The 24,878-nt window shown below is 49.6% G+C and overlaps 1 protein-coding gene across 4 annotated transcripts in view; it reads right to left on the bottom strand.

Moving 5' to 3' along the window:
* FHOD3 (formin homology 2 domain containing 3) overlaps window positions 1-24,878 on the bottom strand; it is a 484,314-nt gene that overhangs the window by 384,450 nt on the left and 74,986 nt on the right. For all 4 annotated transcript variants that reach the window (XM_062201570.1, XM_062201571.1, XM_062201573.1 and 1 more), the window contains exon 3: window positions 22,541-22,605. In XM_062201570.1, the coding sequence (XP_062057554.1) occupies window positions 22,541-22,605 (65 nt within the window). The remainder of the gene's footprint in view (window positions 1-22,540; window positions 22,606-24,878) is intronic.

The following is a 24,878-nucleotide window of genomic DNA, read 5'->3' as shown; positions in this document are numbered from 1 at the left end:
ACTGGGGCCAGCACTGTGGCAGAATGGGTGAGGCTACCCCCTTGCAGTGCTGGCATACCATATAGGTGCCGGTTCAAGTCCTGGCTGTTCCACTTCTGATCCAGCTCTCTACTATGGCCTGGGAAACCATGGGAAGATGGCCCAGGTCCTTGGGCCCCTGCACCCATGTGGGAGACACAGAAGAAGCTTTGGATTGGCTCAGCTCTGGCCGTTGCAGCCATCTGGGGAGTGAACCAGCAGGTGGAAGACCTCCCTCTCTGCCTTTCCTCCTCTCTTGACCCTGCCTTTAAAATAAGTAAACAGATTAAAAAAAAAAATACTAATAAGGAAAGTAAATGTAGACAGATTTTATATAGCAAAAAATTTAAATATATTACATAAATATATTAAATAAATATAAGCAATAAACTATTCACAACATGCAAAACCTCAGAGCCCTTCTTGAAGAACCTACTAGAATGAGGATCCTCAAATTTTTTGACTCCTCATGTTTCAATGTATTAAGGAACCCAAGGAGCTATACATTATCTATAGAAAACTTACCTTTTAAAATGAAAAAAATTAAGTATTAATGAAAAATTAAAACCCAGAATATGCTACCATATATAACATATTTTAGAAAAAACAATTGTATTTTTGTCAAACCAAAGTAAATTAATAAGAGCATTAATTTTGGAAATCCGTTTAGTATCTTTTATACCAAACAGCAAGACTTGCCTACCTGCTGTACATCCAATTTGTTATGATGTCACAATTCACACAGCTTCTAGAAAGCTCCAGTGTATACTCATTTGAGAGCTCAAGAGGGGGATAAAAGGAAAATAACATTTTAGAATTATTGGCCAGCGCCATGGCTCACTTGGTTAATCCTCTGCCTTGCGGCGCCAGCATACCATATGGGCGCCAAGTTCTAGTCCCAGTTGCTCCTCTCCCAATCCAGCTCTTTGCTGTGGCCTGGGAAGACAGTGCAAGATGGCCCCAGTGCTTGGGCCCTGCACCCGCATGGGAGACCAGGAAGAGGCACCTGGCTCCTGGCTTTGGATCAGCGTAGCTCCGGCCATGGCGGCCATTTGGGGGGTGAACCAATGGAAGGAAGACCTTTCTCTCCATCTATATCTCTACCTGTCAAATAAATAAGAATTATTATGAACAAGCTCAAGATACACAACATTACTAGAACAGTATCAACATATGATGGGTCGCGTACTTCTAACATTGAAGTCAGGGCAGGCATCCAGCGCAGCAGTTAAGACACCAGCTGAGACATCTGTATCTCATACCCAAATCCCTGGGTTCGAGCCCCAGCTGCTCGCTCATGTGCACACTGGAAAGCAGCAGCGGTGATGACTCACATAGTTGGGTCCCTATCACCCATGTGGGAGACTAGGACTGAAATCCAGGATCCTGGCTTTGGCCTGGCCCAGCCTTGGCTCAAACCTGGCTATTGTAGGCATCTGGGGAGTGAGTCAGTGAGTGTAAGACCTGTCTCCCTCTGCCTTTCAAATAAGTAAGACCTTGAGAAACATAATAAAAATTTAAAAAGAAACATAAAGGTATTTGTAGAACCAGGAGCAAATGAGTTCTGACAGAGTAGTTTACAGGGCCATACTTCCTGACAACAAAGAATTGTTTTCAAAATGAAGATTAAAAAAAGCTTATTAATTGTTCTCAGCAATTATATTGCTGGTGGTAATAACTAGTTATTCCGATACTTCTGTGAGTGTGATATAAAATGAAATAGGTAAACACAGGTTATTCTAATTCTACCTACTCCAATGTTCTTGAGAATCTGGGTACTTGGGGTGAAAGCAACAGGATATATTTATGATTTAGTGCAGGTTATATAAGAACTCTGTATTGAGAACTTGAAGTTATCAGTGTGCTCTCTTGAGCTACTTTATCCTACATGAACAGATGATAAGCACAGACAGAACACGTGTATCCCCCAGACCTGGATCCTCAGGTCCAGCTCAGGAAGAATGACAACCCAGAAGCCATGCGTCTATCACACCCATATTCCAACTCCAACATAATCTTCTACTAACAAAAACCAGTCCTTCCTGGAAAAATGATTAATTCCAGGCCTGGGACAAGTCCTGCATAATATGGAGGGAAACACCTTGATACAGCAGTAATAGAGGGCGCTACTGAGCAGACCAGAGAGTCAGAGCCCCCTGCAGGAATTGGAATTCTGTACTTATCGTCTACTCATCTAGGATAAAGGTCATGTTACAATAAGCTCACTGAAGCTATACACTTGTTTTGTGTTTTGTGTGATGATGTATACTTATGTTTTATTTAACAATAAAGAGATTTTTTTTTTTTTTTTGGACAGGCAGAGTGGACAGTGAGAGAGAGACAGAGAGAAAGGTCTTCCTTTTGCTGTTGGTTCACCCTCCAATGGCTGCCGCGGTAGGCGCACTGCTGCCGGCGCACCACGCTGATCCGAAGCCAGGAGCCAGGTGCTTCTCCTGGTCTCCCATGGGGTGCAGGGCCCAAGCACTTGGGCCATCCTCCACTGCACTCCCTGGCCACAGCAGAGAGCTGGCCTGGAAGAGGGGCAACCGGGACAGGATCGGTGCCCCGACCGGGACTAGAACCCCAGGGTGCCAGCGCCGCAAGGTGGAGGATTAGCCTAGTGAGCCGTGGCGCTGGCCCTAAAAAGAGATTTTTTTAAAGCAGCACGTACCCTTCACTCTGAAGGACATGTATCCAGCACGCCCTCCTGACCCCTCCCAGCCCCGACCATGCTTCCTCTTCCTTTTGCTGCCTCTCTCTAGGCCCCGCCCCCACTCTCAACATCTACCCTGAGGGTCGCCATCTGCTGAGGCGGCAGAGGCAACTCACTCCAAGGTCATAACCCAGCTCTCTCCTCTCACATGTCTCTAGAACCATTTCTTCAAGCAAAACAGCTTATTCTTACCCGACAGGCAACATGTCCAAGACTGAACCCATGGCCATCTCCACAAAGTTAGCTGGCCCTTCCCTGTCCTGCGTGTCCTGTAGACTCCTGGCCATCCTCTCTAACTGGCTTTCTCTCCACATCAGCACCAATCCTGCATATAGCTCAGCCTTTGGGCATCTATTCAAAGTGTGAATCTTAACAACTCACCACCACTTGCTGGCTTTAAGAGGCAAGAACAAAATAACTGTTCCCCCCCACAGGAGAGCACTCCATAGGTATATGTACATGGGCACACACATGCATCGGTACATGTGCACACACTTGCTCATACAGAGACCAACCCAGGAAACAGTCCCGGGAACTGATGACACCAACAAGCCACAATCACTCATTGTCCTTGGAGACTCTTCATCTTCCTACCATTGTATCAGCTATTCAAAAGAACAAAATTATAGCACCTTTTAAATCCAATTTTATTAAATATGAATAACCCTATGAGCCTAAAGAACTAATCAGTTAATTTTGAAGCCAGTGTGAGTCCTAGCTTCTCCACTCTGATCCAGCTCCCTGCTAATGTGCCTGGGAAAGCAACAGAGGGGGCCCAAGTGCTCAGGTCCCTGCACCCACATGGGAGATCAGATGAAGCACCTGGCTCCTGACTGGTCTAGCTCCAGCCATTGCAGCCATTCCAGCAGATGGAGGCTCACTCTTGCTTTCTTTCTTAAGATTTATTCATTTGAAAGGCAGAGTTAGAGAGAGAGAATGAATTAGAGAGTTGGAGAGAGAAAAAGGGAGAAAGAAGTGCCTGTTCTAACAAGGCTTGAGGTATTTTAAACCTGTGGCTCTGTTGGACCTCTCAGTTGTAGAGATGCCCACTTGCTCGAGAGGACGCCCAAAAATCCAGACTCCAGACCAGTTGATGCAAAAAGCATGAGGTATTTATTGTACGTTTGCGCAAACGGGCCCCCACCTAAGGCGGTGAGGAGCCCTGAGCGGCAGTTTCACACAGGTTATATAGAGGGATAATTAGCATACTGGAGAATGCTGAGGAGAGTGCTGAGGGAACCAGCTGAAGAGAATGCTGAGGAGAGTGCTGAGGGAACCAGCTGAAGAGAATGCTGAGGAGAGTACTGAGACTCTCCGAAGGGGGAGTGGCAGCTCTGCTCTGGGCATGCCTAGAGGTTCTCTAAAGGGGATAGACTTTTCCTTCCCAGAGAACGTGCCCGCTGGACCCTGGGGAACATCTAACCTCTTAAGAAGCCCCTGATATCTGCCCAGGCCTAGTTTCTTGTCCCTCTCCCCCATAAGGGTCCTTCAGCTCAAGACATATTCTGTGCCTTCCTATAATGATATAAATAACCCACTGATTTGGAGCCAAAAAACTGATTTCTTTCTTCCAGACTATCTCAAATGGATGCCTCATCCAACAAAGAGAGACCATGGACTCTAACCCACTGGTCTCTCTTTACAGCTGAGCCACCAGATGGTTTGGTGCTAACATTGAAGGACCAGCTTCAGTTACTAACTCCTTTCAAATACCCACCAGCACATACACTTATGACCCACATTTGCGTGTTATACTGTTTTATGTAGCTTTCATTTTTATTTTTGATTTGAAAGTCAGATAGACAGACACACTGAGAGACAGAGAGCGAGCGAGAAATAGAGACAGAGACACAGAGACAGAGATCTTCCATCTATTGGTTAATTCCACACATGCCTGCAACAGCCAGGGCTGGGCAGGCCAAAGCCAGGAGCCAAGAACTCAATCCACATGGGCAACAGGGACCCAAGTACTTGAGCCATAACCTGCTGTCTTCCAGACAGTAGAAAGCAGGAACCAGTGGCAGGGCGAGAACTCTAACCCAGGAACTCCACTGTGGGATACACATGAACTGGTGACTTTATCAGCAAGCCTAATGCCTACCCCAGTGGGGACAATTTAAAGGGAAGTCTTCTGGTCCCATCAAGACAGCCACTTGCCAACACTGTCCACAGAGCTGGGGTCCCTTTCACTGCCCCCTGCTAATTGCAACACAGTACCAGGCACACAACTGAGGCTCCCGGATTTCCAGCTTCCTGGGACAGCCCATGATCAATTGTCTGTGTGAATCAGTCCAATCAGACTACGCCCCCGACACGTGGTGTTACTGTCGGAAGACTGACAGCTTCTCAGGCCTTCTGCAGTTCTCCCGGGCCAACTCCAGAGCAGCGGTTCTCACACAGGGCCACTTTTGCCCCCCACCAAGAGACAGCTGACGATGTCTGGAGGCAGCTTTTGCTGTCACAATTTGGGCACTGTTATTGGTATGCAGAGAGTGGAGGCCACGGTTGCACCAAAAACTTCCTCCAATGCCAGGGCAGTCTCCACAGCCGCTAAGTACCTGCCCCAGATGTCAGCAGCACCCAGGTAGAGACAGACCCAGAGGGAACAGAGCAAGGGAAGAGAAAATGCCCTACGACAAGGACCCGCAAAAGAAGTGACAGAAACAGCACCACGATCATCGCTGGATTCAGAGCCATCACAATGCCTTCGACCTTACGCGGAATAGCTCACTCTAAAATTAAGCAGCGCAGCCTTGGGGGCCGCGGCCATGCCAGAGGCATGTGGCGGGCAGGGCAGACACTCCGGAATGACCACATCACACACTGCTGGCGCTGGCTGCAGCATTCCTGCCTACTAATTTTAATCTCTTTCTCAAAGGTCATGAATATTTTCAGACCTCTTAGCACAGGCATATTATGGGCAGATGTATCCATGCTGCTTCCAGTTGGCCAAGCACCTCACTCGCCAGCACCCCAAGCTGAGTTACAGGCTTAACTCTGTCTGTGTCACTTTGCAAAGGACTTTTTTTAGCTCATTATCCTAATTGGCAAATGATATGTAAGTACCAGAAGGCTGCATGTCAGCAATTATATTTATAATGAAAGCTTCATCTCCAAGAGAAAACAGTAATTCATTAAAACCGCCCTTCCCATCTGCCATGGGAAAAGGATGTGTTCCACGGTGACGTACGGATTGGTTACCCCAGCACGAAACACAGGCACATCCGGAGGAAGGCAGGCAGGAGACGCGTGCCGCGTGTGTCTGCGCCACACGCCCTCACCGTGGCCCTGGGGAAGGACGGGTGGGTAAGGAGACAGCAGCCTGGGACCAGGGCCTGGGGGGGGGGGGGGGGCTGCTTCCTGCCCTCTGCCCCTCCCCTGCTCGGGGAGGGCTCTGGGGGCAGACATTATTTAACTTTGGCTACTTCAGGGAAACCTGAGAGGGTTTGGGAAGAAAGAGAAGATGACTCCACAGTCTGACATTTCATCTCGGCTCTCACTATAATCCCAAACTGCTGTCCCGATTATTCATATGGATATATTAGGACCTGCCATGTGCTGCACGTCGGGCTGGGAAGCCAGCAATAGGTGCCCTATACATAGTGCTCACTGCATGCCCAGCGACGGGCCATGAACCTGATGTTGATTCCCTCATTAATCCCCCAACATCGCTATCACCACCTCGTCTTACAGGGGAGAAACAGAGACAGAGAGAAATAACTTGCTCAAGATTATGCAGCCCTCAGTGGTGAAGCCAAGATGTGCCCCAGGAAGACCAGTTCCAGTGTCTACCCAGGAAACCAGCGCCATCATTGAGGCAGCAAGCAGAGCTCAGGTGCAGTGAGCACACCTCCTCCCAGGGGCTCAGAAGCACTGGGCCTACCCCATCTCAACTATGGGGACACAGAAGGCCACCTGCTGTTGTTTTGGGGGTACACGGCAGGGCACGTGAGCAGAGCTTGAAAATCCGAGTCGGAGCCAGCAGACAAGAGAAGGCACAGATGGAATCGTGGGCCCCGTGATCCAGCTGGAGAACCACCCGCAGAACACAAGGCTGGAGGGCAGGAGGCTGGTCATCATCTTCTCCACGTCTCCCCAGCCACCCTGGGAGATGTGTACCAGTCATCCCTTCTGCAAAAGGGGCCTGGGGGACTCAGGGCCACACAGCTGCCAAGGGGTAGAACCAAGGCTCAACTGGGCCCTTCCAGCTACAAAGCCCTGGCTTCCAAAAGCCTTGCTAAGGTCCAGTGCATGCCACTCCCTGCAGCTGGAGGCCTTCTGTTTGGGCTCCAATTGCCTCAATCTGTCCTTTCCCACAGTGACCCCTGTAGAACCCTGCCAACATTACGAAGAAGGTTCTGCAGACAAGGCTGCCCTGTCTTGTCCAAGGAGCCCCCGCCTGGACTCCAGGAGCCCTCAAGCAGTGCTGCACACACAGAGAGGCTGGCACTTGTCTAGATACAGGTCAACCCTTAGCAAAATGGCATTTACCCAGCCACAACCCTCTCTTGAAAGTAGAGACACTTTGTCCCCAGGAATCTGGGGTGCCCCTGCAGTCTCTCCAGGGAGTCACCGTGACCCTGAGCACACTGCAGGTCGTGCCCAATTCCAGTAAAGCACCCCCTAGGAATGGCAGCACCATAGGAAACCTGGCCTTCCACTAATGGGAAGCTGCTCCACCAGTGACACCTTGGCTCGCAACCAGCATCCAGGTCTTCAGTTCCCAGCCTTCCCATTCCTGATTTCCCAGCCCATAGGCACACTTCCTGGTGAATATTCATGTACTACATTTCAGGAGCAAGAGAAAAGAAAGCCAAGACAGTGTCACCACCTGTTCCCAGAGGTAAACTCTTAATCCTTGCAAGTTGGTATCATCCATGAACTACACCCTGGCGATCCACGTGGTCCAGTAGTTATTTTCCTCCAAACCTAGCAACCGTTCTTTCCATGAATTCCCAATATGTGGTTACTTTAGGACTCAGAGGTTGACAGCTCAGTAATTGCCCACTGACCCCGCAGAAGGCTCTGGGGAGTACAGCATCTCCCCAGGTATGACAGAGCCACCCCTGTGTGGGGGAGACCTCTGCCCCACCTGTCACTCCAGGGGGGAATTTTCCTGTCCGCTGCAAACGTGCTCATGTCAAAACCATTTCTTTTTCACCCTCTCTACACACTAAGCCACAGAGGTCAGCGCTGATGTCACATTATTCAAAAAGCATTTACCCACAACACAATCTAGGTCCACAAAGCACTCACGGCACAGCGGAACAGGCAGAGCACAGCCCAATGGCCAGGGCAGGACCCCAGCACAGGGGCAGTCCCGGACTCCAGAACCATGGGAGCCTGGCCGTACAATGCAAACAGAGTCATACTTTATTTTAGACTCAGTCCCTATCTTTGACCTCGAATACTCCAGCATTAAAAAAAAAAAAACACACAAAGCTCAGAGCACCCCCAGATTTCATTTAGCTGGGCACAGCCACCCTCCTCCAAGTCAGAATCACTGTAGAGAGAAGAAAGGCAGGAGCAGCTGCCTGTCATGGCTGCACAGCACACATGGTCTCCTCTGTGCTGCTTGGCCGTTCAGCTCCAGGCCTGCGGGAACAGAGCTGGGGCTAAACCACCACGTCCCCAACTCCTGCGTCCAGCCTGGGGAGCATCTCTCTGCAAGCTGCACTGTAGTCTCTCCCTCCCAAGGTCAAAGCCACAAGGGAAAGGGCATGATGAGGAGGTGGATAAAGCCTTCCCACAGGGGAAGCTCATGAGAGACGTGGCCTCGCACCTGCAGCCAGCCAGCTTCCCAGCAGGGCAGGGAAAAAGCACTGGCCACACTGCAGGAGCAGGCTACCAGCCCAGGGCTGAGCAACAGCATTACGGGTCCATAGCGTGGGACATTCACTGAAGAGGGAGAAGCCCAGCCTCACCTGCTCCCAGCCTTTTCCCAAGGGCACGCAACTCTCCCTGGGCAGCAGTGAGGGGCAAGTGCAGGGAAGCCACTGCAGTCCTCCCTGTGAGCTAAGGGGAATGCTCTGTTCTCCTACAGCAAGAGAGGACACAGCGTTCCCCAAGATGAACACACAGCCAAAAAACACGAGACTCCGGGCCACGTCCCCGTAGGGGCTCCATACCGAGAGCGCAGTTTTTAAAATCAGTGCTCCAAGAAAGGATAGTAAGTGTGCAAGTCCATTTAGAAATAAGGAAGTGGGCCACGTAGGGCCATCAGAGGCTAAAAGCCGTGTCACAGCTGTGTGAACTGGGAAAGGACCAAATTATAAGACTATTAGTATTTATTACCATTAAGATATTCTGACACAGTATGCAGCAAACATCTCATGCATTCTCCAGAAGTCAGCGACACAGGCCTAGCGAGAGGAACCTAGGGGTAACTAGTACCACTTGAGGATGAAAGAAAGGAGGAGAATTCTTCAATGCCTGTGTCTGGAAGTATCAACCTCCACCTTGGTTTGGCTAAGTTTGGGGACCCCAAAGGCCTGTGTACTGGGGACTTGGTCCTGAAAGTCTTAGATAGTTAATGGGATCATAATGTTAATGAGTGATGGAAGGTGGAGTCTTGATCGAACTGCAGCACCTAGGAGGCAGGTGCAGTGGGAGGTCTTTCGGTCAGTGGACCGTGCCTTTGTTAAGTTTCTCATGACAGAGTTGGCAGTGCAAGCCGAGTAGGGGCTCCCTGTTTCTGTTTGCTCCCTGGCTTGCCACGTAACCCTTCCCTGCACACATCCCACCAGCCACTGCCCCCACCAAATGCCAGACCATGGGGGCTGCTTGCCCTTGGACTGTGAACCTCCTAAATTATGAGCCACAATAAACCTTCTTCCTTCCCAAGTAGTTCTCTCCGGTATCTGTTACAGTGATGAAAACCTAATACAACCTCCTTGAAGGCAAGGAAGCAAAAAGCAGGACCACTCTTTAAACAACAGGCAACGTGGCCCACTAACCTCCTGGACCTTCTCATGGGCCCACGCTACAGCTCCAAGAACATATTTTGCCCATTTTCTGCCTGTATCTAAGAAACATGGGCCTGGAACGCAGGTTTGCGCTCCAGGTGTTTTGTTTTTCCCTGCTTAAGTTGGACCTTATGGTCTACTTCAATTTAAGAATCAGGGCACAGTCAGAAAAACATGATATGCTAAAGAATCAAGAAAGGATTGAGGGTTGTAATTAGTATCCTGTGAGCAAGTATCCTTGGAGAACAGATACACCAAAAAGGCAGAAGATTAAAGGAAAACCCCAACGTAACCAAACTTTAAGAGATTTGAAGAAATGTTTAAAAACTTATATAAAAAGTTCTCCCATCTCTAAAGAAATAATGTCCCCAATTCAGCTGGAGAAATGAGGCTCATGGTAGCGTCACAGTTGGGTCCTAGAAATCCCCAGACCCCTTCCTCCACCAAGGCCCCATGACCCTGCACCCCCACACAGGAGCCTCCTTGGGAAACAGCAGGAGGTGCACACCACCACCAGAGAAGTGAGAGAAGAATGATGGGTGTGTGGTGTTGGCAGCCCTGGGGACACGGCAGCGGGGGGGGGGGGGGGGGGGGGGGGAGGGGGGCGAGCCCTGCCTGTCTGCCTGGGAGTGGGCAGTAGGAAATCAGGTATCCAGTGGACACAGCACACATTTCAAGGACATGAGATGGAACTGCCAAGCACACAGCTGCTAGTTACTCTTGCGAGTGTGGAGCTGCTTCCTATTTATACGCCTGTTTGTTTCCTTTATACACTTCGTGCCATGTAACACCCAGTAGGCATTTCGTCAACATCACCGCGTGCTTTTCTAAGTCAGGAGGAAATCTCTCCCAGCAGTTATATAAGCGGTAGTCAGGTTTTCAGGCCCACGCACAAGAAACGTCCAATCTTGACAGTAAGAGCAACAAAGCCCATGTGAATGAAATCCTGCAGGGCTACTGGATGCCAGGCTCTTGACCTTTGACCCTCACAGCTCAGGAGTCCTCTTGGCAGCTCCGGAGGGCTCCTATTTCTGGAGGAAGCACCACACCCCAAGTCAATCTGCCAACAACAGTGTTGGCTCCAGAACAGAACTCTGCCACCTCTGGCTCCTCCTCTGCCCACCATCTCCCCCAAGTAGGGCACCTGAAGGGGAGCCAAGACCCTCTGCTATAGCTGTGACCCCAAGATCCAAGCAGGTCACGTCCCAACTTTGAGTTTAAATAAGTCGTTTGTTTAGAACTGCGAACATATCCAAGGCAGGTTACAAAAAACGAGTATGGTGTTTTACGTATTTAATCTTCCATTCCAGGCACAGCCACATTTGGAGATGTTACCAGAAATCCTGCCCAAAGGGCCCGGTCGGTGGCCTCTTTCCTAGCCCATGAGTGGGGTGCCAGACTCACAACCCCACATTCTTCAATGCCTGTCCCTGGCCACCTGCAACAACCTGGAGCACCCGTAAGTCCCAAAGAAAGCCAGGCTTTGAGTCCGACCCCAGAAAGGATCGAGCCTTGGAGGTCAGCTGCAGGCAGGGCTGCACCCAGAACCCTGAGGCCAAGCGGTCCCGTCCAACGGCACCCTGCTACCGGCAGGGGGCGCAAAGCAGCAGCTCTGCCCCAGGGAAGCCTGGTGAGGGCTGCTGCTGGCATCTGGAGGCCATCTCAATAGATCAAGGCTGCCTACCATGACCCCTCTCTTGGGATTCCACTACCTTCCAGCAGAGAAAAGTCACAGCATTCACTGGTGACTCACACTGGCCTGGACAATTCCTCCCCAGGACAGCTCTGCAGAGTCCTTTTCCAAGTCCCTAATGGGCTGGTAATTGTTTTTATGGTTTCCAGATGAAGTGCAAAGTGTCCCAGGCACTCTCCGTGGCTCCCAGGTGGCCTCTGAGCCAACCCCGGTCAAGGAGAGAAGTGCCTGGTCAACCGAACCTGGGCCACCCCAGCACCCATGCCCCAAGTGCAGGCTACCCGCAGCCAACAACTGAAGCAGGAAAGTGATGTAGAGGAGGGGCTGACCCCCGACCTCCCACAAGAGCGCGTCTGACTGCCAGATCCTGAGTCAGCTAATAAATGGACTGCTGTGTGTGTGTAGTCAACGTTTACCATCGCTACTGTATTTGTGGAAGGCTCAACAAACAGATTGTACTTTTAGGTGAATTTGAATAGCTTATCTATTTGAACATTTTGTAAATGTCAACTCATACAGAACATATGAACTATTTTTACAGCACTTAGAGCAGAGCTTTTCAATATTAAAATTGTTACCGCACGTCACTGGCCCTTGCTGGTGCATCCTGCTGTTTTCATTCCTTTGCACACATTTGACTGTCTCATTTAACGCCTCGGTGTGCATGCAAGGAGCTCCTCCTCCACGCCCACCTTTCTAATCCATCTTTCTTTGCACAGGTGGGACAGGTGCACACAACCTGGGAGTGCACAGAAGGCAGGTAGGAAGATGCCGCCTTCATGGTCATAAAACCTACTTCGTTTCACTTAGGATCAGAGTTTTTACAGCCAATGAGCTTATTACTCCACACTTGCCAAAACTGAAGCCTTCTGAAAGGTATCAAAACAGAAGCGAACCACAAAAACGGCCCAAATGCCGGCTAGCCAGGCCAGAATGCTTGGGCCAGCACAGCCCTCAAACACTGCGTTGGCCCACTTCATTTTGTAAGGATTCATTTTTAGTGCAAGTTCATTGACTGTTTTGAGTTTCCCCTCAGAGAAAGGTAGCAGCTCAAAGGCATTATGTGGTTTTCCTATCGAAGAGCTCTACCATGTTGCCCCAGTTTAATACTGAGTACAACTCTGGATCTGGTAGCAGACAAGGTAATGGGGTCCCTTCAAAACTGGAAGGAAGACATGCATTTCCTGCAAGTCAGTTCTGTCTCTAGAGACAGATCAGACCAAGGTACCTTCCTTTGAGAACCCCTAGATAATCACATTTCAATGTTGCTCTGGCAATTTGTAGACCAATAAGACACGAACATTGTGATGATGATCATAGTGGTGATGGCAACATCCACCACTTCGCACAGGGCTTGGCCCATGTGGAGCCCTGTGTTTGGACCTGTGCACACACAACCTGCCCTGAATGCTTTACCAGCACCAGGAGTGAGTGGGGAAGCAGCAGATTGACCTGCAGGGGGTAAGTAACTTGCTCACAGACACACCGAGGCCAGGCTAGGGTCTGCACCCAAGTTTGTCGGACTCTAGTGCACGGCAACCCTTTTCCGCCCATGCATTAATCCCACACATCAATACCCAATGTAAGCCCCTCATTCTTAAAAATGGGATCCAACACCAACAAAATATTTAATCCTCATGACCATTCTGGAAGGAAATATTACCCTCCTCTCTTGATAAGCAACCCAGAAAGTGAGGTCACTCAGCTGATGTCACACATATCTTCTCAGGGGCGGGGCTGACTCTGGAGCCCCTGTCCTCTCATGAACACATAACTGTGCTGGCCAAGGGCTCAGCCAGACGTGGGCACACAGCAGGCTCCCAGGCAAGGACAGCAAGGGTCCCTGGAGGTTACAGAACAGAGTTTGAGCAGAGCACCGCAGCCCAGCAGACCTGGGTCTAAACCTCAGCCGTGCTCTATTCTCCCCACAGGACCTTGAAGCATTCCCCTGCTTCTCCACTCACTCCTCAGTGAAGTCTGCCATCAGCTTGTTATGTCTGAGGACAACTCCACTCACTCCTCAGTGAAGTCTGCCATCAGCTTGTTATGTCTGAGGACAACAGCTTCCCACCTCGCCCCCCAAAAATAGTGTAGCAGGCACCGCAAATGCAAAGGCCACCAAAGCTATGCCACAGATCAGCCTGCATCAAGTCTTCAGCCCCAACCACCTCCATCCTACCTCCAACCTCGGGACCAAGCTATAGCTCCCAGCTCCCCAGGGCCCCACCCCCACCACAATGGCTGACATGCACACAGCTCTGTCTGGCACATGCACAGGCCAGCAGGCCATAGACACCCACACGGAGCCCAATTCAAGATTCACACCACATCCCTAGGGCCCACAGACCTCCTGGAAGTGCACTTTAAAATGACCTACTCACCTTCACACCCAATGGACTTTCACACTCCATTAACCACCTTCTATTCTTCCTGAGAAACTATTGAAGAAATTCAATTCCAAAAGAGGTGAACTAAAGAAACACTCATCAGTACCATGACCCTCTTGGCTACTTTCTTCCATAAACAAATAACTTGGGTCCTCCTTCTGCAGGACAGATACTGTGCACAGGGGCCACAAAACAGTCCCCCTTCAATTGCTGAAAGCAACTCACAGAATCCACACCTCGTAGATCTCCGCTAAGGGCCAAGGCTCCCACCACGACCAGGAAGGACCCAAAACCTCCAGCACGGACTCTCCTGTTCTTTGGGGCAGCTCCTTTCATTCTGTAAGACTTATTTATTTCAAAGGTGGAGCTCAGAGTGGGAGGGAAGGAGGGAGGCAGAGGACTCCATCTGGGTCACCTGCATGGGTGGCAGGAGCCCAAGGACTTGGGCCACCTTCCCCTGCTTTCCCAGGCGCATGAATGGGAAGCTGGACCAGAAGTGGAACAGCTGAAACTTGAAGTAGCATTCATGAGGGATGCCACTGTTGCAAGCAATAGCTTAACCTGCTGTGCCACAACGCTGACCCCTTGGGCAGCTCCTAAAGCCACAGATGACACTCTAGAGCTCTAACCAGTCCAGAGCCTCAGCTTCCAAGGACTTTTTACCAGCTGGCCTGAGCTGTGAGGCCATGTTTGAGGACAGACACCTGGAAGAGTCATTCCAGCCCCAGCCCCGGCGGATGGCAGCCTGGTGCAGGAGGCGGCGTCTTCACCACATCACAACACAGCCAGCCCTTGAAGGGTGAAGTCTGCTTTCCTCAGTGATCCGTGCTCCCCTGAGGCCATGTGCGAGCCACGCTGGATCTCAGCAGGCCCCAAGCTCTGAGAGGGGAGACCTCACTCAGAGGGGACTCTGCAAGGACCTTTTTATACTTTTTCTGGCAGCATGTCTCAGACTTCTCAAACCAGAAGGGCTGTTCCCCCACCACTACCACCACCGTAATCTTCTCTCCAGGGGAAGACAAAAGGTGACACAAAAGGGCCTGGCCAGACAGCAACAGCCTGATCCTGACAGGGACCACCGCTCCGGCGACCAAGAGACCCAAGCCTTAATCCTGTGCCCGCCCTGCACCCTGCACTTGTGGGCTTCCTTCTCAGCCCCTGCCCACAGCGCTGGGGTCCTGAGGCCCTAGAGGACCAAATTGCAAACCCAAGGCCATCAGCCGGCATGCTACATCTTAAAGCAACCAGCACTTCCTCTCAAACTACTGATCTTCGTAGCATTTCGCACCTGCTACAGTACCTGCAGAGATATTATCTGATGTTAAGAGCTATTCAATTGGTCACCACAGCAGGGCCTCCCGAAAGGCCGGGAAGTGGCCGGAGTATGGGGTGGGAGCCCAGCTCCGTCCCTCGGCTCTCCACGTCCTGGTGTCATGGCCCCTTCCTGCCCACCACCCAGTTACTGGGGTTATAGGGAAGTCATATGACATCTGAATGCAATCAGTGATGGAATTTGTCTTTTTCCAGTTATGCTGGCCAAATAATGAACAAAACCTTTTAGATCAATGTAATGTAGGCACTTGGGGTAACAGCGCTGGCAACAAACTCTCCAATGTCTTTTTTCTTCCTGTTTAAATCTGGGAGCTGGCATCATGGAATAGTGGGTAAGGCTGCCCACCTGTGATGCTGACATCCCATATGGGCACCAGTTGAATTCCTGGCTGCTCCACTTCTGATCCAGTCCCTGCAGATGTCCCTGGGAAAGCAGCAGCAGATGGCCCAAGTGGTCAGGCCTCTGAACCCACATGAGAGACCTGAAAGAAGCTCCTGGCTTCAGATCAGCCCAGTTCTGGCCACCACAGCCAATTGGGGAGTGGATCAGTGGATGTTAGGTCTCTCCCTCCCTCCCTCCCCAGTTCTGCCTTTCAAATAAACAAATCTTTAAAAACAATTCAATCTGGAACTGGTTGCATGTTTTATTCTACTAATGCTTCCTAAACAACTTCACTTTCCAAGTTAAAATACTTCCCATTAGGTATTTCTAACATAATAGAAGTGGGTAAAATGCCGACGGTCCCCAAATTCCATTTGCTTGGAGTCTCTCAGAAGTTGTGAAAAGTTCACTGATGCCCAACTAATCCCGGAAGAGCCACCACTAAGGAGACATGGCAGGCCATGCATCCTCCTCCTCAACTCCCACACCTCTGCACATCAAAATTTCTAGTAATGACGGACAGGCTTTGTGGCACAGCAGGCTAAATCCCACACCTCAGATCAGAGTGCCTGGCATCAGGTTCAGCCTCAGCTTCTGATCAGCTTCCTGCTCGTGTGAGCCCTGTGCGGCACCAGGTAATGGCTCAAGTGGCTGGGTCCCCGTCACCCACACAGGAGACCCAGATGGAGTTCCTGGCTCTTCATTTCAGCCTGTCCCAGCCCTAGCTGCTGTGGGCATTTTGGAAGTGAACCAGGAGATGGGAGATCTCTTTCTCTCTCCCACTCTCTTACTCTGCCTTTCAAATAAACAGAATTTAAATAAAATAAAAAGCTTTAAAAATAAAAGCCTGAAAAAAAGAAATGTCACTGCATTTTTAAATTTTCTATTAACAAGACAAAGCACTTGGTTTCCCAAGATACTCTTGGATTGCTCAATGACAAAAATGAAGCTGTCTTCACAGAGATGGCCTAGGGTGCTGGGGCTTGCACGACACCCTACAAGCAAGTCAGAACTGCCAGGGGAAAGCACCCGCGCAGACGTTCTCGAAATCGTTCAGAAGCACAATGGTTCCCTTACTAGGAGCTGCTTTCTGGCGTACTAAAGCTTTTGCTGGATGGTAACTTCGCAGCCTAAGCGCCAGCACCTGGTTAGACTCGTCTCTCCCAGTAGGACAACACTCTCCGTCATCAATTTTCTTTTGGCCAGAATTTCCCATTCCTTGCTAAGTGACCAGGATAGAAACGATTACTGGCACAATGCAAACACACCAATAACGGCTCTCAGGCAGTGCTCCAAAGCCATCCTCCAACCTCTCAAGACCTTAGAGATACAAGGTAACAGCGCAAGTAAAATTCTGGTGGTAAGGGAGGAAGAAGGACAAACACAAACAAAAACTGCCCTAAAGGCCTTGGTACATTCCTTTTTCTTTCCTGTGTTCAATCCACACCTGCCCCATCCCTGTTTCTGGTCTTTATTCTCAAAGCTGACCTACACAGCCAGAGGCATCTAGAAAGCCCTCACAAGCCCTTACTAATGGGCGTTGTCTCCTCGCTTGGATTAATCCTCTGCTGGATTCACCTGCACATCTGGACAGAGTAGGGCCAAGCTTTAAAATCATTCTTTAATTGCTCTTCCCATTTTTGGTGAGAAATCATTCCTGACTCATGTATCGTAAGGTTATAGCATGCATAGAAAGATCTGGGATGAAAGGCAGAGTAGCCTAAGCCTCCACTTGCAGCGCCGGCATCCCATATGGGTGTCCATTCGTGACCCAGCTGCTCTTCTTCTGATCAGCTCTCTGCCATGGCCTGGGAAAGCCATGGAGGATGGCCCACGTGCTTAGGCCCCTGCACCAGCATGGGAGACCTGGAAGAAGCTCTTGGCTCCTAGCTTCGGACTGCCTCAGCTCTAGCCATTGCGGCCATTTGGGGGAGTGAACCAGCAGACAGAAAACCTTTCTTTCCCTCTAACTCTTCCTCTCAAGTAAATAAATATTTAAAAAATATATAAAAGTAGGTCGGCGCCGTGGCTCACTAGGCTAATCCTCCGCCTTGCGGCGCTGGCACCCGGGTTCTAGTCCCGGTTGGGGCGCTGGTTCTGTCCTGGTTGCTCCTCTTCCAGTCCAGCTCTCTGCTGTGGCCCGGGAAGGCAGTGGAGGATGGCCCAAGTGCTTGGGCCCCTGCACTTGCATGGGAGACCGGGAGGAAGCACCTGGCTCCTGGCTTCAGATCGGCACAGCACTGGCCGTAGTGGCCATTTGAGGAGTGAACCAACAGAAGAAAGACCTGTCTCTGCCTAAGTCTGCCTATGTGTGTGTGTGTGTGTGTGTATAGACAGACAGAGTTTATATTTATATATACATATATATAAAGTTGTCTTGGAACAGGCATTTAAGCCTAGCCATGAAGATACCAGTTAAGATGGCTGTGTTCGATAGCGGAGTCCCTGGGTTCAATTCCTGGCTCCAGCTCCTCACCCTGACTTCCTGCTAAAGTGGATCCTGGGAAACAATGGTGACAGCTCAAGTGAGTTCCTGCCACCCACATGGGACACCTGGACTGAGTTCTAAGTTGCCAGCCTTGGCCTGACCTAGTCCTGGCCATTATGGGCATTTGGGGAATGAGCCAGCAGATGGCCGGGGGGGGGGGGGGGTGCTCTGTGTGTCTCTGCCTCTTAAACAATTTCAAAATAACAACAACTTGACTTTTTCCCTGTGACCTGAAGTTCTGAGCCAGGATACTCACTTGATGCATGATTAGGGACTCTGGTCACCTTGCCAGCTTCTGTCTACCTCAACCCCAACTCTACCAGCAAACTTCATCATGGCGTCTGGAAACGCCTCAAAACAGCCCTGTGTGATGCTCTTCTCACAGCCATGGGCACAAATGACACTTTGGGATCTACAGCTGCACTGACTCTTTGGTTTGAGTCAGTGTTGGGTACCTACAAGCCAAGGCCCTCTAGTCCCATAGACAACATTGGCTGGGCTTATAACAGGATCAGGCTCAGAAAAGCAACGTGCAGAGGGTTTCAATCAAGCAGAACACCTCCAAGTCAGCCAGTGGAAAAAACTTGAGGATCCTAATAACTTCAAACATCAAAAAAGAAAATCCATCCCGCGGCTTCTTCTCTCTTGGTAAGAGTCTTAGTCATCAGAGCCAGTCGGCCCTTGGAACATTGTGTGTTTGGAAACAGGATCACTTGCAGGGATCAAAAAATTTTCTCTAACCTCATAAAAAATGCAGACATCTCACAACTATAAGATTTTTAACTTCCTATCCATAAATTCATGCCTAAAACATAACCCAAAACACAATGCTTGCATTTCTTTGAGGAGATTAGAAGGCCAGACATGCATTGTTTGCTACAATCAGTTACATCAACTCCACCTGCTAAAAATCTAGCAAGAAATGTACAACAGAGGGAAGCGTAAAGGGACAAAAGCCCAAAATCTCATTTCAACCTCCTACTCAATTCTGCAGAGCCTGAACGACCCACAACAGACCCGCCTTGCTGTTCGCAGTGACCAAAGCAGAACCTCCGTGGAGGCCTTCATTTCCCGTGAGCTTGCTGGGTTGCTAACTGTGAATGCTCCACTCCACTCTCCTCCTCAGGAGTCGCAGGGTTCCAAAGTTAACACTGGAGAATTCCAAGGACATGTCTCCTCCAATTCATCAACATGCAGTCCTAGATTCTAAACATTCCTATATTTAATGAAAACAGAAATGAAGGAGAAGAGAACGGACGGTGAAGAAAACACTATTTTGTAGGAATCTAGGAGATAGCATTTTAGGCCCATGAGACTCAGGGGGTCCTGGGTCTTTCCTCTCCAACCCTGGGTGGGGAAGACGGTCTTGAGGAGAGCTGCACGTGCTACCAGACCTAGAGAGCAGCCACGGTGGCCTGACGCCTGTAAGAGTTCAACTATTTCTTACATGGTCGACAGGGGAAAATAAAACGTGAAAATTTGTCATGTTTTTCCTTTGTCATTTCAACTCGAGACTGTTCCAGATTTTGTTTTTTCCATCCCAAAGAAGTCCTGTCTATTTGGAAAGAGAGAGAAAGTATGTCACAATGTTTACTTCATAAATATGATGCATATTTTCCATTTTCTATACATAACCAAAGGATAATATTCAGTTCTATTATAATAAATCTATTCCAGATCTTACCAATGGTAGGAAATGGATTGAGAAAGAAGGCTCTTGGTACAACAGAAAAACTTTTCCTCCTTGGGTGCTAATGTTAATTTATACAAACCCTCTTATCAACTCAACTGTCTGAGGCAATTAATGGTAAAAACTGATTAAAGCAGAAAATCCAGGACAGACAGTTGGCCTAGCAGCTAAGCCACCTTTGAAGAGGTCCACACCCTGCATTCCTGCTGCCTGCTAATGTGGACCCTGGGAGCCAGTGGTGACGGCTCTAGTAGTTGCTTCACTGCCACCCACACAGGAGACCTGAATTGAGCCTGGCCCAGCCGGGGCTGTTAACACTATTTGAGTAGTGAACTAGCAGACAGAAACACTCCCTTTATTTTTCTTTCTCACTCTTGCTCTCTCACAAGTTTTTAAGAAGCAGAAAATCCTTTAAAAATAATACATACCTGGACATTTTATTTTAACTTACTCCTATGGTTACCAGATATGAGGGTTTGCCTGTGGTAAGGCACAAATGCTTCTTGGAGTGAGGGTCTACTAACTGCAGTCCCGCATTGGCTTTTTTTTTTTAAAGATTTATTTAATTGAAAGGTGGAGTTAGAGGTAGAGGCAGAGAAGAGGGAGAAAGGTCTTTCATTGCTGGCTCACTCCCCAGATGACCACAATGGCTGGGGCTGGACTGAAATGAAGCCAGGAGCCAGGAGCTTCTTCCAGGTCTCCTACACAGGTGCAGGGGCCCAGGCACTTGGGCCATCTTCCACTGCTTTCCCAGGCCACAGCAGAGAGCTCAACCAGAAGTGGAACAGCCAGGACTCAAATCGGTGCCCATATGGGATGCCAGCACTGCAGGCAGCAGCTTTACCCGCTATGCCACAGCACCGGCCCAAGGGCATTTTCTTCTGAACCACTCTCTGGTAACATGGTTGAGGGCTTTCAATCTCAGTTTCTTTGCAGCCGATCAAGAACTGAAGACACTTGTGAAAAGTGGAATCCCTATAAATTTTTACAATGCCCTCTTCTTTTTATAGTTGTTATAATCCACTTAGATTGACAGATGTTGAAAGTAACTCATTTTGAGTCTGTTTCAAAATAATCAATGAATTCTCAAAGCAGCAGTGACTCTTACATTTAATCAATTTATAAAATATTCAGATAGCATTTCATTAAGTTACATCATTCCAATAACAACTGACACAAGGGGGTTGGGAACAAACACGCTGACTGAGCCAGCACCCAGCAGAAGGAAGGTACGTCCAGGGGAGAGTGGGCTTGGCTGACTGCTCTTGCTCAGTGTGCGTGGACCAAGAGCTGTGTTTTCCATCTGGTACATGGAACAGACTGGGACACAGTCGGTACTGCAGCAGGACAACAACAAGGCAGGCTCACCACACTCCTGGACTTCCAGAATCTTAAGCACATACTGAAAAAGTCAATTTTCCTAAAAGGAGTTAGCTCATTGGAATTTTGATCTAACCCCCCTTTCCTGGAGGTCATCTTTCCACTGCCTTCCTAGTCCAAGGAAATACCACTTCACACTCATGTCCCAAATCCCCAGTGGTTATCAGCTGTACTTCTATTTTTAACTTGAACAGTACTCAGCACATGCTACATGCCTGGATTTGCTCTAGATCTGGCGTGAGGGGGGCAGGGAAGTTTATCCAAAGTCACGGGACACAGGCATTTTCTTTAGGTAGACACGATTTCTAAACATGAAATAGCTGGAAAGCCAAGAAGCACATAATAAAAAAGCCACTAACAATGTAATCAAGCACCCATGGGCATTTCACAGTGCTACCAGCGGCTCAGAGGCAGAACGGTCAATGTTGGCTCCAGGGCTCACAGATCTGGCTTTGTTTCCCACAATCTCACAAAGTCTCCCAACACCCTGACCTTTCAGCCTGAGGTCTACGAGTCACCTACTCAATCACTTTCTAGCTACAAAGAGACGAGACAAATTTGCACTCCAGATACTTACAACCTCACAACACTTCACACCAATTACACAGACCCCACTCCACATCCAGCCACTCCCCTCCCCACCAGTCACTGAAAGGGAAGCAGGGAGGAGGAGGAGGGACCAGAACAAATTCCACCGAGGAACACCACGCTCCAGGTGCAGGCAGCCTGGGGCTCAGCAGAATGACGCAGGCTCCCCTAACTGGAGGGCCGAACGAAGACCACAACATATATTAAATCAAAGCAAAATCGCCCAGATAGGAGAATGCATCAACTACAATTTCACTTTTTTGGGTTTTTCTGATATTACAGTCTTGGCTCAACTTGCTCCCATGCCAGGACACCAGGCCACAGTGTAAGAGACCAGCCGCATGCAACAGGTCCACTTAGCATAAATCACCGGTTTCACCGTCACTGAGCCCATGCATGTATGTGGGAAACCAGGGGTCCAGGAAACCCAACGGCTGCAGCAATGACCCCGGCGGTATCCTGGAGTGATGGCAGGCTGACTATTCTGAACCACGAATCCACTCACACCATTTCTCTTTCCACCTGTGTCCCCATTCTGCACTGACGAAAGACTTCCCTTCCATCACCTGTACCCTCCGCCCCCACTTCCCCACAGGTCAGCTTCATGGAGCCACCTCGAGGCCTGTGCTAGAGTTTCACACAGATAAATATCCATCGCCATCTCCCCCATCACTGTCAACGACACCCTCATCAACAAGGTTCTCAAGCCCCAGGCACCACCCGCACAGCACAGAAGTCAGCATGAAATAGAGCCTCAAGAATTACTGCCAGAAATCGCTTCACTACAACTCGAGCCCAAGGGGACAGCATAACGGTGACCAGCTTAGTTTAGAGCAGCGGCACTTCTCATCCTGTGTTTGCTGACAGCGGATGGCCAGTGTCCCCTTCTGCAGATGTCACTCACCGATGCAGGCATGGACCCTCACGGACAGCTGTGTCCTTAGGATGATGCTGTGCTTCTTGCCCCGCCTAACAGAGACAAGAGACAAAACATGGGCATCAGACGAGGCATGTTGTCAACCAACACGAAGTTCCGACATGTCCACCTGCACGAGGCCCCAGATAAACAGGGACCTCAACTGAAGAAGAATCTACCTTAATGGACCAGCGTCATAGCCAATGGTTAAGCCAAAGCATTCATAACACCTGCATCCCACAGCAGAGTGCCAGTTCAAGTCCCAGTTGCTCTGCTTCCAATCCAGCTTCCTAATGCACCTGTGAAGCCATGGTTATTTTTCACTTTTTGGACATAGGAAAGGGAATACACTATGAGGTAACGAGAAGGGCTGCCGCATTGTGTATCCACTCAGGGCTGTTAGGGGAAGGCAGACATCTGCAAGTGAGGCCGATGGGCTCCTGATTATCAGCGATGCCCACTTCCACCCCTCAGGCTCCTCTCTGGCTCCCCTCTCACTCCATTTCTCAGGAGGGAGAGAAAGGACGGGCCTCTCCCCAGTTCCGCTCCTACTAGGCCTGCTTGCTTCACACAGAGCAGTAGGCCGAAGAGGCTGAACAGGAGCAAGCACCTGGTGGCGACGAGGTCTTTGAAGGACAGAGAAAGGCGGGTCCAGCCCCACTGCTCCCCACCTGGGCTGGCTTCTAACAGAATCAAGCTTTGCCTTGCCACTTTTGTGGTCGGGATGCAAGGAGGGGGACACGGATCTCACCAAGGCACGCCGTTGGTACTCTTATCTATGGATTCTCAGTAACGCCAGCCTCCATGACACTTTCTATTCTTCAGATCAGGTAACAGGAAGCACGATTTTTAAAAAATCGCTTTTAGATTCTTTTAAAGGTAAAGGGGAAAGCAGTTATTGTGTCCTGAAGGAGGATGCAGGGGCTTCCAGCCAGGCAGAGGCTTCCAAGTTGAGAGCCTGCACCGAGTCCCTCCCAGCTGCAGAGGCTCTGCACTGTATTCCGTTTCTCTGTCTCACGTTGTAATGGGCCTGTTGCTCTCAATGCTTACAACCATTACATTAACACCTGACCCATCTGCAGAAGATCCCAGAGTCGTACAAACATAGATTTCTATGATTTTTCTTTTACTTAAAGTAAGAAATGCAATTTTTTTTTTATGTTTTGTGTCTCACAAAAGCTTTCTCAAAAATCTTGACATCAGGGCCAGCACGGCATAGCAGGCTAACCCTCCACCTGTGGTGCCAGCATCCCATACGGGCACTGGTTCATGTTCCAGCTGCTCCACTTCCAATCCAGGTCTCTGCTATGGCCTGGAAAAGCAGAAGATGGCCCAAGTGCCTAGGCCCCTGAATCCATGTGGGAGTCCAGAAGAAGCTTCTGGCTCCAGGTCAGCCCAGCTCCAGCTATTGTGGCCATTTGGGGAGTAAACCAGTGAACGGAAGACCTTTCTCTTTGTCTCTTAGTCTCTTCGTCTATGGCTCTACCTCTCAAATAAGCAAATAAAATCTTAAAAAAAAAATCCTGACATTGCACTCCTTCAACTCATGTAAGCATTCCAGGAAGACAATGTCAATGAAGCACCCTGGTTTTAATTATTGAACAGCCTCTGGCTTGAACTGCCAGGGAACAGGTACTAGGTGGGGAGAGCAGGAGCCGTCATCCAGGGCTGGGCAGGGACCAAGCCGGGAGCAGAAAGCCAGGGAACTCCTAACAGGAACCAGGCCCTAACTGCTGGAACAGTAAATCCTAATCCTCCAACCCAGAGGATTCTCTGTGATCCCCATCAGCGGCAGTTACACATCAACAGTGAAAGTCAAGTGAGCACCAAAGCACATGCGCCATAGGCTACCAGACGGTGGAATCAATGAGATGGTGAGAACATATTTCTGAGTGCTGCAAGTTTCAAGAAATTTCTGGAAGCATCTAGGGATAGACACTGCCTGGATCTCAACAACCGCAAAGTTGCCTTGTGAGTGAGTGCTTGTTTCCCAGAGAACCCCCGAGACCCACAGCAGGTGCACAGGGAGGTTTCTCTAGGTTTCCCAGTCCCTAAATGGACTAGGTCAGTCTTCCCACAGACACCATGGCAGCCCCCCATCCTGGAAAGGTCACCCTTTCTGAGCGTGCGTGCTGAGAAGCAGTCAATCATCCCGGTTAAGCTAAACCCCAACGGAATAGAACACAGAACAAAAAAAGGTTTGGAGAGTCATTTAGCCATCTTCCCATTTGTAATTCCCCTGCTTCAGTATTCTACCTCCTTCCCCACCTGCCCATGTGCAGGAAACCCTACAGCTGAAGCAACTCATGTGGAACTGGGAGCAGCC

This window comes from Lepus europaeus, chromosome 9, assembly GCF_033115175.1.
Source record: "Lepus europaeus isolate LE1 chromosome 9, mLepTim1.pri, whole genome shotgun sequence".
Classification (NCBI taxonomy): domain Eukaryota; kingdom Metazoa; phylum Chordata; class Mammalia; order Lagomorpha; family Leporidae; genus Lepus; species Lepus europaeus.
Note: the sequence above shows the minus strand (reverse complement) of the source record. Positions and strands in the feature narration are given on the sequence as shown.